Source organism: Xenopus tropicalis, chromosome 4 (genome assembly GCF_000004195.4).
Source record: "Xenopus tropicalis strain Nigerian chromosome 4, UCB_Xtro_10.0, whole genome shotgun sequence".
Classification (NCBI taxonomy): Eukaryota; Metazoa; Chordata; class Amphibia; order Anura; family Pipidae; genus Xenopus; species Xenopus tropicalis.
In genome coordinates this window covers 58382798-58394351 of record NC_030680.2, presented here as the reverse complement: position 1 = coordinate 58394351, position 11554 = coordinate 58382798, and the positions used below count along the sequence as shown (strand labels likewise).

The 11554-nt window shown below is 38.8% G+C and overlaps 1 protein-coding gene across 1 annotated transcript; it reads right to left on the bottom strand.

Moving 5' to 3' along the window:
• Positions 1-1109: 1109 nt before the first annotated feature.
• trappc2l (trafficking protein particle complex 2-like) lies at positions 1110-11478 on the bottom strand. The gene is given in 5 exon segments (NM_001011228.1): positions 1110-1820; positions 10057-10136; positions 10531-10618; positions 11029-11201; positions 11443-11478. Coding segments are annotated over 5 exon segments (420 nt in total). The 5' UTR covers positions 11476-11478; the 3' UTR covers positions 1110-1774.
• Between the last annotated feature and the right edge of the window lie 76 nt (positions 11479-11554).

Sequence of the window (11554 nt, the reverse complement as noted above, 5' to 3'; positions counted from 1 at the left end):
CTAGAGGCTGCCCAACCAAGTTCAATGCAGTGTGGGACACCTGGTTAAATGCACAATCTGTATAACTCTGCCAGGCTCGCCAAAGCTCTATATACTCTCTCCTTCTTTCCTCTTTTCTTCTTTCCTTCTAAATTTTTTTTTTCTATTGTTGTTTAAAAATGTTAAAACCTTAAATAAAAATTAGTGTGCAGTGGTCAACCCATGGGTATTAGGAACAAAGATACCTTACAAAAGTTAGTGGCTGATTCTCTCATTTTACTGAGACTGGATTAAAGGAAAAATTATACCCACAAACAGTGTAGGTCTCTATAAAAATATGCATTATTTTTGGTCATGTGATCTCAGAGGGAGCACAGAGCCCATCACTAAATAATGGATCAAGGAAAAGGATGTAAAAGGGCAATATTTACTAATACTATCATAATATAAACTATTGGTTAAGTATTTGTTCTGGGGGTACAGTTTTCCTTTAAGTTCAAGACTTTAATTTGGCCACTGTGGGACAATGATACCTTAATTTTGCCCTATGCTACCAATCTGTATGGTATCTAACTGATCAGGTGATAAAGACAGACCATCATATAAGTGTATGGCTACCTTCAATTATTTTGTTAGTCCTAAGGGGGGGGGAAAAAAATCGCCATCCCTTACTCATCTGCTGATGCTCCATGCACTCACTCACCATACAACAGTTAATGACTGAACATGTTTCTTTTTAATTAAAGCATTATTCCTCAATGAAATACTGGAGCCACAAGATGGTAAATGCACCATATCTACAGCGGTATAACAAAGACAGAACTGTACTTGAAGGCCAGATATAAGTGCAATGAAATTTTGATATGTTTTAGGGGTTATAAAGATCTTGCTAGGAGGCGTAGCAATTACAATTATGCCGCTGTAGGATTTCTAACTCTCTGTACAGAACATTCCTTCACTGCTAGCAGATTACTTGTTTCAGTTGGAGGCATTTACCACAGGTTAGTCATATAAGGTGCACCAGCCAACTGTCCTGTTCTGCTAATGTGTAGGTTGTATGCATCTGAGTTAAACAGGTAAAGTCCGGTCCCACTCTATATACATGATTATGAAAGAAGGAATGCTCATTGTATATATGAAATCATTTTATTGTCTTTAAGGGGAGATGTGATGGATGCAACCTCCTGGTAAATAGTGTTCTTTTTTTTAAAGGTTAAAGGCCCTGTCTAAAGACTGGCTGTATTTATTAGTCCTAGGGCACTGGGTTGCTGTGCCACTTTTCACACATAGAAGCCCAATGTCACTCTCTGGCACCTTTAGGTTAGCGCATTCACACACTGATGCCCCAGGGAGCTAGGTACACAAAATGAATGCGCACCAGCCCAGGAATATACAGAGAAGGAAGGTATTAACTTATATTATACTACTTCCTACTCCTACAACTTGAATCAACTGAAAGGTAGTTTCCTCTGTCTGTAAGGATGTTGCATAACTTATTCACGATAAGCCACAAGCTATTTGTGTACATTACATCTTGTAACATATGCTTTCAGAACTGTGTTTACGATCCCTTGCCACCAAAAAAAAAAACATAATTACACAGTAAACAGTAGCTGAGAGGATGACAGTGAGAATATTTGTTGAGTTTCCGAGCAAACAAAACATAGCTGAACTCAGTCTGCAAAAAAACTTCAGTGTCCAGTTTAAAAAAAAACACAAAAAAAAACAGGATGGTCCCGTCGTCTCTCCAAATTTCACACAGACATAAATATACATTGACTGTTAAGGTCCTTTCTCAGCATGCTGGCACCATCATTGATGTGACTGTGTTATCAAAGGCCCTGAGAGGAAACAAAACAAAAATGAATAACTAAAGCAAGACTGTACAGAAGAAGTATATGTCAAGAGAGTCATAAACTCTAATTCTGGGACTGCAGAATTCTTTGCTTTGTAAATTACATTCAAAGCAGTTTGAATATTTTTCACAAATTCATTCTGTTGTAGAGAAATCATTTTGGGCAATGTATTCAATAATCTATCAGCAAATATTTTTGTTAATATTTTAAAATCTATGTTTATTATAGAGATGGGTCTATAAGCAGCTGAATCAGAAAGGTATGTCCATTCTTTAGGAATTAATTGTATATTTGAAATAAAACTTGTTAGCAACTTTTTCCCCTGGCTATAAATATCATTATATAAGTTTGGGGCACCAACCATTCACACCAACAAGGACAGACTGACAGCTTTGCATCTGGCTTGGGAGCTTAGTCAGCCCCCACCTGAAGCCCTTTCATTGGATTAGTACAAGCATGTACCACTTGCTAAAGTCTTCCTGGTTTAAACTACAACTCCCATCTTGCCACCAAAGTCCATGCAGTTAAAGGACAAGGAAAGTCAAAATCTATTAAGCACACTATTAAATAGTACTACTATTGCTGTGTAAAAACGCTATATTTCTGGCTTGCCTAATGAAAGATTTACAGAGATACACTTACTACAAACTACATACTTGTTTCAGTGAACGGTGCCACCATCTTTAAAAAGGGATGCCCATACTCTTTCCCTAACCATCTCTACTGCGCATGCGTCCCCAACATCCTGCGCATGCCCCTCCACGCACTCACCTGTCCGGCTGCGTCCTCTTCTAATGGCCCTGGCTCGCCGCTGCATGCACTATTTATATTGCCGGTCTATCGGAAGGGGAGCGTGCCTGCTTGTGCTGAAGAGGGACATGTGCGCCGCCTACAGTACTGGTCGTACAGTCTGTGCAGGAGCGATGCATTATGGAAATCCTCTTTACCCAGCTCAGCGTTTTTTTTTTTCCTGTTTGGCTTCTGATCATCTGAACGAGCGCAATTTGGGGAGACGTAAGGGCACTATTGAGACAACTGAAGGTATGCCTGCAGCTTGAGATTAACTATTTACTAGCCTTTCCTTCTCCTTTAAAGGAGAAAGAAAGGTTACGTCACTTGGGGGTGCTAAAATGTTAAGCACCCCCAAGTGACTTTAATCGCTTACCTCGAACCCCGGGCTGGTGCCCCTATTAGGAGAAAACAGCAGCAGCCCGGGGTACCTGGAGCGATTCGCTTCCTCCTTCGTTTCCCTGCGACTAACACAATAGGCGCATGCGCAGTAGAGTGAAAAGCCGACTTCTCTGTTAAAGTTCGGCTTTTCACTCTACTGCGCATGCGCACGCGCACGAGCGATACAGGAAGGAGGAAGCGCTGCAGGTACCCCGGGCTGGTGCTTTTCTCTCCTAACAGGGGCACCAGCCCGGGGTAAAAGGTATGCGATTCAAGTCACTTGGGGGTGCCTAACATTTTGGCACCCCCAAGTGACTTTGCCTTTCCTTCTCCTTTAAGAGGTTGGTCTTATGGGAAATGAGTTGTAGTTGTAAACTAAGCAGCAACAGACTGGTTTGGGAGATTACTGTTCCTGTATATAAATTCCGCCAGGGAAGTTGCATCAGTTACCCACATATCCTTACATATACTGTATTAACACACAAAATGATAGTACAGCTGCACATTAACAGTGGAGGGTTATGACCTGCACCTCCTCTGTAACATGCTGTTGGGTTATTAGTATTAGTATACCTTATTAGTAGACAATAAGGTATATTATCATCCTAATGAGAGAGAGGAATCTTATTTACATAAGTGACACAAAAACCTGAACACACAATGAATATATGTAATGAAATAAAAAGCTTTTATTTGTGATTAATATACAGTTCAGAAAACATGCATAACAGAAAAACCAACTGCCACTGCAATAAGTGTTATTACAGAGCAATCTCCGAAGATCAATGTGGATTTGCATTTAAACCTCCACCTACGATTCTCATTGGTCTCAGATGTAGAATTCCTCGCAAGTCCTTCTTCAAGAAATGCCAAGTTGATAGCAGGTCCATCTCCAACCTCAGGCAAAGGGGCCTCTTGAACACTGTTCAAAATCTCCCCTACTGCAGGATTCTCTTCTACAGCAGGCAAGGGGGCTTCATAATTTGTCATTTCGGCAGCCAAGAGAACATCACCATTCCTACCGTCTGGCTCACACATTACAACATTTCTAACATGACATTTTTAACATGCTGCCTGCACATAAGGCAGGAGCCATCTACCTGTATCCAGGTTTCTATGCACAAGAAGCAAAACTTGTGCTTACAAGGCTCAATGTAGGAAACATCATCAAATGTTTCCAGACATATAGGGCACTCAGAATCTAGTGCTTCTTCTAATAAATGGTCATCATTAGTTCCACACTCGGGTGGAAAGCTGTTATTATCTATAGAAGTTCTATGTTCTGTAATAACACTTATTGCAGTGGCAGTTGGTTTTTCTGTTATGCATGTTTTTCTGAAATGTATATGAATAACAAATAAAAGCTTTTTTTTCCATTATATATATATTCATTGTGTGTTCAGGTTTTTGTGTCACATATGTAAATAATGTACTTATGTACAAGATTCCTCTCTATCATTAGGATGATAATATACCTTACTGTCTATAATAAGGCAAATGGAGGATCTGATCTCTGCTCTGAAGTTACTATGGCCAGCATGGCTTTGTTAAAACTAGAGAAGAAGCCCTCATAAAGAGTCCTAATATGTAGCGCCTGCTGGGCAATTGTGTACATAATGGCTTTAGCTCATCACATTATAAGTGGGTTACGGTGTTGTTGCACGTGTGTTCCAGTATTTTGCGCATCTGCATCAGCCCAACAGCACATTACAAGGGAGGTGCAGGTCATAACCCTCACTGTTAATGTGCAACTGTACTATCATTTTGTATGTTAATACAGTATATGTAAAGATATTTGGGTAACTGATGCGACTTCCCTGGTGGAATTTATATACAGGAACAGTAATCTTCCAAACCAGTCTATTGCTGCTTAGTTTACAACTACAACTCATTTACCATAACACCAACCTCTTCACAGCATGGACTTTCATGGAAAGATGGCAGTTGTAGTTTAAACCAGGAAGACTTTAGCAAGTAGTACATGCTGGTACTAATCCAAGGAAAGGGCTTCAGGTGGGGGCTGACTAAGCTCCCAAGCCAGATGCAAAGCTGTCAGTCTGTCCTTATTGGTGTCAATGGTTTTTGTCCCAAACTTATATAATGAAATTTATAGAAAGGAGAAAAAATTGCTAACAAGTTTTATTTGAAATATAAAATTAATTCCTAAAGAAGGGAAAGACCTTTCTGATCCAGCTTCTTGCACACCCACCTCTTTAATAAACTTAGAGTTTAAAATATTAATGAAAATAATTGCGGATAGATTATCGAATATATTGCCCAAAATTATTTCTCCACAACAGAATGGATTTTTGAAAAATAGATCAGGAGTGAAAAATATTCAAACTATTTTGAATGTAATCTACAATGCAAAAAATTGTGTAGTTCCATGTTCATTACTGAGCCTAGATGCAGAAAAAGCCTTTGATAATGTTTCCTAGGATTATTCAATTAAATGTTGTGATACATTTGTTTTGAAAGGTTTATTTATCTCCTTACTAAAACAAATTTGTTCTGAACCTAAAGGAAGAATAATAGCAGCTGGAGAACAATCTGATACTTTTGTTCTTTCTAGAGGTACTCGTCAGGGTTGCCCTCTCTCCTCATCATTATTTAATACCTTATTGGAACCCCTAATCAGATATCTAGACTCAGTGGATCTGCTCAATACCACTGTTCCCTCTAAGCTGTGCGCGTGTGCGCGCGCACACGACTTTCCAAACCCGCGCACACAAATTAAAATAGCGTGCACAAAAATTAAATTTTTGTAACTTGATTTAGACAAACTGAAAGACCTGCGCAAAAATGCCCATAACTGAACTCCAACAAACATTCTGTAGCGCACAAAAATTTAATCTTGCTTTAAAATGCGCACGGATGATATTTTTTGCGCACACAGCCTATAAAAAATTAGAGGGAACGTTGCTCAATACTACCAAAAAAAATAAATAAAAATTATCATTTACACACAAAATAATTCCAGAGAAATAGAAAAAAAAAAAAAACTTACAACATTTTTACAAAGCATACACTAACTACCCAGGCCTTATGCCTTGTACTGTAATATATTTAATCAACAGTGCTCTCAATACAGAAAATAAAATTGAAGGAAATTTAAAGGAACTGTTAACTGAAGGGTTAACATATGTATGCACAATTCTAAGAAGGTCTGTGTATGTGCTACTTCAGTTGTTACGATTACCTTGACCATCCTGTCTCTGTCCAAGTTATTATCTCAGCTAATGTTCAAGGCTAATAAACCAAAATAAGCTTCAGCAGCTACTCAAAATGAATTCCTGTTTTCTGCCAATAACTGCAAGGCATATGTGCCCACCCCATTTTACGTAAGCATCATAGAATATCTTTATCTACATGTATATAATCTGTGGCAAAACCATCAATAAACTGAATTTGTTAGGAGATTCACTACTTGTCTGTGTCTCTCTGTGCAAGTTCCCGGATCCGTATCACGTGACAGTGTACCAACAAGAGAGCCCAGGGTCCTAATAATCGGTATAAACCTAACAGTTTAATAGGGAAAATAGGGAAAAATGGAAAGCTTTTAAGAAATATAAGTCAGAGGGGACAGATGCTGCTTTTAATGATTATAAACACTATAACAGGTGTAGTAAAACAGCAAAAGATATAAACTAAGGAGCGCATCGCGGCACAGACTTGCTTTCATCTGGTATGGTACCTATGGATTGGAAGAAGGCTAATGTCATTCCTATATTTAAAAAGGGAGTAAGATCTTAGCCTGGCAATTATGGGCCAGTAAGTTTTACATCCGTGGTGGGCAAGATATTTGAAGGCTTGTTAAGGGATCACATATAAAATTATGTACTGGAGAATGGCCTTATGAGCAGTAAGCAGCATGGCTTTATGAAGGACAGGTCATGTCAGACCAATTTAATTGCTTTTTGTGAAGAAGGTTAGTAAGAAGCTGGACAGTGGGGATGCAGTAGATGTGATCTATTTGAATTTTGCCAAAGCATTTGATACTGTTCCCCACAAATGACTTTCTAAACTAAGGTCTATTGGTCTTAGTGAAGTCGTTTGCACATGGATAGAAAACTGACTAGAGGATTGGGTACAGAGAGTGGTTGTTAAGCTGGCCATACACGTGGCGATCTGACGATGTTTTGTGCGACCATCGGTCGCACGAAACATCGTCAGATCCGCCACACACCATTCAGGGCTGAATCGGCAGGTAAGGAGGTAGAAACAATAGGATTTCTACCTCCTTCTGCCGATTCAGCGCTGAAGGGAGATTTTGGTCAGGCGCCTTCTATGGCGCCCGATCAAAATTTTCAAACTGGTCCGATCGGCGAGTCGGCCGATATCAGCAGCTTCCTGCGATATCGGTCGACTCGCCGACATACAATACACGCACCGAATATCGTATGAAACGAGGTTTCGTACGATATTATCGGTGCGTGTATGGCCACCTTTAATGGTGCATTCTCTACTTAATGTATGGTTCTCAGTGGGGTCCCTCATGGTTCTGTACTGGGTCCAATTTTGTTTAACTTGAAGAAAGACTGGCCAAGTTGGGTCTGTTTACACTGGAGAAGAGGCGCTTAAGAGGTGACATGGTAAACTTGAGAAAGGGTCCGGAGGGTCCCGAAACATTGCTCTTTGCTTGTTTATATGTACTTGGGCAAATAAAACACAATTTTTTCACGGCTTGCATCTTCAGTGTGCTACTGGATTTTTTTCCTGTTAATAGAGAACAGCACCAACCTGAGGTAGCTGCAAGTGCTTCCTTCTTTCGCGTTGGCGCGCTGTGCATTAGAGTGGAAAGCTGAACTTTAACAAGAAAGTCGGCTTTTCACTCTACTGCGCATGCGCCGGGCCAGAGAATTCACCACAGAAGAAACGCGGGAGAAGGAAGTGCTCGCTACAGGTACCCCGGGCTGGTGCTGTTCTCTCCTAACAGGGGCACCAGCCCGGGGTAAAAGGTAAGCGATTTAAGTCACTTGGGGGTGCCTAACATTTTGGCATGCCCAAGTGACTTAGCCTTTCCTTCTCCTTTAATGCATTGTTGTTCTTGCCACATCACTGCTAATAAGATTCAATCTATAAAGTCGCTTTCAGGAAGAATTCCTGAGAAGAATCATTCCTGACATAAAGCAAAACTGTAATTCTACAGGATCAACAGTGAGATTAATATTGAGCTGTTGAATTTTTACACAATATTAAGTAAAAACATCCTCTTAATATGTAAATTGATGATTTTATGTATCTGGAAATCATTATGAAGCTGCTAGACTTTCATGCTAGGTGGTGCAATAAACCCTCCAAATAAAAGTTACTCTACCAGGTATTTTTATAAAGGTGTATTAAAAAAAAATAATCCAGCAATAGTAACTATCACCAAAGTAACAATCAAATCAATTTAAAGGAATGTTTTTGATAGAACTATTCCTGATGTACATGTACCCAAGTGTAAGATGTAGACATAGAAATAGATATTAACCTAAAAAACAGTTTAAAATAGTATTGAGCACCAATGTTTTTCAAAATCAGAATTATTTGCCACCCTTGGGGGTGTAAAACACTGATGTTATTTACAGCATTAAAGGGGTTGTTCACCTTTGAATAAACTTCTAGTATCATGTACACATTGATATTCCGATACAATTTGCAATTGGTATTCATTTTGTGGTTTTTCAGTTATTTAGCTTTATGTTTAGCAGCTGTCTAGTTTGGAATTTAAGCAGCTATCTGGTTGCTAGGGTGTTGTTTATCTTAGCAACAAGTCATTGGTTGGAATGTGAGACTGAAATAGGAAAGAGAGTTAAGGAATAAAAAGTATCAATAATAAAATTGTAAGCTCACAGAGCAATAGATGTTTGGCTGCTGGGTAACTGACCCCATTTGAAAGATCGAAAATTGTAGAAGATAAAGGTAAATCATTCAAAAACTATAAGAAATACATAGTGAATACCAATCGCAAAGTTGCTAGGAAAAGGACTTAATGTTGACTTAAAAGTGATGTGTTATATTCACAGAATATTTTATACACCTTTAAAAATAATATGTTCCTTGGGAGATACCAGGGAAAAAAGCCCATAACACACAGGACACTTCAGGCACCCTGAATAAACATTCAGATATCAGCCTGCAGAGCTCTGCAGTACAGGAGACCAAAGTTCTGCTTCACTTAAACAGCTGTATCTTAAAAATTATGCAAAAAGGAAGTAGGCAGTCCACCCTTCAAGGACCTGCCAAAGATATATAGGGGAACAACTTGCAACAGGACTTCCTATGTGTAAAAGTTTAGAAAACATTGTAATTAAAGCTTTATAAAATGCTAAACTTATAACTTTGTAAAATGTTTCAAATATGTTACTGGTTAATTGGGATACTTTTTTTATACTGGTAATTTCATATATCCGTTAAAGAAGTGCACTGCATTGTTTTACAATAGCAGAGAAGCAAGTGACCAGGGAGAGGATACTGTTTTTTTGCAATTCATGAAATAATAACAGAAAAGCTTTTTAAAGTAAAAGTAACACTACAAATTTTTAAGTAAAAATCTATTCTACCCTGCCCCAATAATTGCCCTATCCTGCAAACCATTTAGTATATTGAATGATTTATTACAAAATACCTGTTAAAACTTGGCTTCCGGTCATTTGAAAAAAGGCGATACGGCGATGCAGGGGAAGCATCCACTATGCAGCAATCGATTGATCAATCCTAGCCTTCCTTCTGTATAGGAAGGAGTCAGGCTAGGATCGATCGCCGCATAGTTGATGCTTCCTCTGCATCGCCGTATCGCCTTTTTTCAAATGACCGGAAGCCAAGTTTTAACAGGTATTTTGTAATAAAGCATTCAAAATACTAAATGGTTTGCAGGATAGGGCAATAATTGGGGCAGGGTAGAATAGAATTTTTAGTGTTACTTTTCCTTTAATGGTAACTGATTCTCACATAAAAGCAGGTTTTTTAAAAAAAAAGGAATTGCTATAAAATTTTGTTACATAAAAGAAGAGGCTTGTAGCAGAGTGTAAGGGTTAAGATTATAAGAATTTGCTTTACTGGTTACCTTGACTGAATGGGATCTCCAGGGTTGTAGAAAGGATTGCACATCACATCTGTGTAAGAATTATGTAATTTGCGGAACATCTGGGGGTAAAAAGGACAAACCATTTTCATTATGATGTAGGGAAGTCCTGCATATTAGAATTGTTCATTCACATTATTCTTCCATCATCATCTCTATGCAAAGTGAAATTGCATCTTTTCACAAGCATTTGGTGTTGAGAACCAACGCTGCATTTAACTAAACACAAAAACATCATATAGCAGTGATTTTATTGCTGTATCTCTAGTCCGTCAATAGTTCTTTGCCAGGCAACGTGAGGCTAAAGGGTGAATGTGGCCTCCACTGTATTTTTAAGGCTTCTGTCTGGCAATCAGCTAAACAGACTACTCTATATAACAATCATTCCAGTATAACCCGTGCACACGTAACTATATTTTTATTATAAGAAAACACTGTCTACAGCTCATCACTTACACTGCGGATCTCATTATCTCGAAGAGAAGTATTTGAAGAGTCAACCACCATAACAAATTTCACTTTGGAGTTTGTGACATAGCCATATCTGCGCACAAGTTAAGGGAAAAGTGTATGTACCATGCTAAAGAAAATATAATAATATTAACCCATATTCACTACAAAGGCTTTTTGTTGAACCTTTTAAGTACAGCGTAGTATATATTTGCAAACTGCTTGAAAATGAAAGCAGAAAGAATGATGAATGTTTCTTATATATTTTGGGTTTAATAGTATCTAGAGTGATAAACAGTGACATTTATTATACATCAATATAAGTGCAGCAGCACATGCCAGACTGGACAGGATCTGAATAGCTGAAAAATACCAGCCATCCTATAGTTTTATATTTCTTATTAATAACATTGGCATCAAACATAATTTTTACCAGCCAGGCCAGTAAAATACCTGCCAGGTGGTAACCCTAAACATTCCCCATGTGGGGAGCTGACAGGATACACTTTGTAGTCCTCTGTGGGATAGAGCAATCCCAGATAGAGTTCCCTCTGGTCCATCACTGCTTTCCCCATGGCAGAAATCTTCTCGTCCACAACATCCAGGGAAGTGTGCACAGTATAATGAAACTTTAACTGGTTTTCTGTAGGCGTACTGCGGATGTAAAGTGGGTAATTCTGCAAAAGAACGAAGAGAACAAAGTGTAGTTATTACTAACGCCGCGTACATGCTTATAGTCTACAAAGCAGTGTATTTTAATCCTGAAGCCTCCTTCCTTAGTCACACATTTCATTCATCTTCAAATACTGCAGTTTACCCCCACTTTTTATCACCTCTACTTCAGTGCTACAGGCACAAGTGTTACGCACGATGCACAAATCTCTGAAAACCCTATACACTATAATATACCATACAGACCTCTTTTGCTATTACAGCTACACACACCGCCATCTTATTGCCCTCCCCGAAACGCTAAACTTCCTAGTCACGTGCTTGCGTGTCAGGACTCGCGTTCAACAGAGCATTGTCA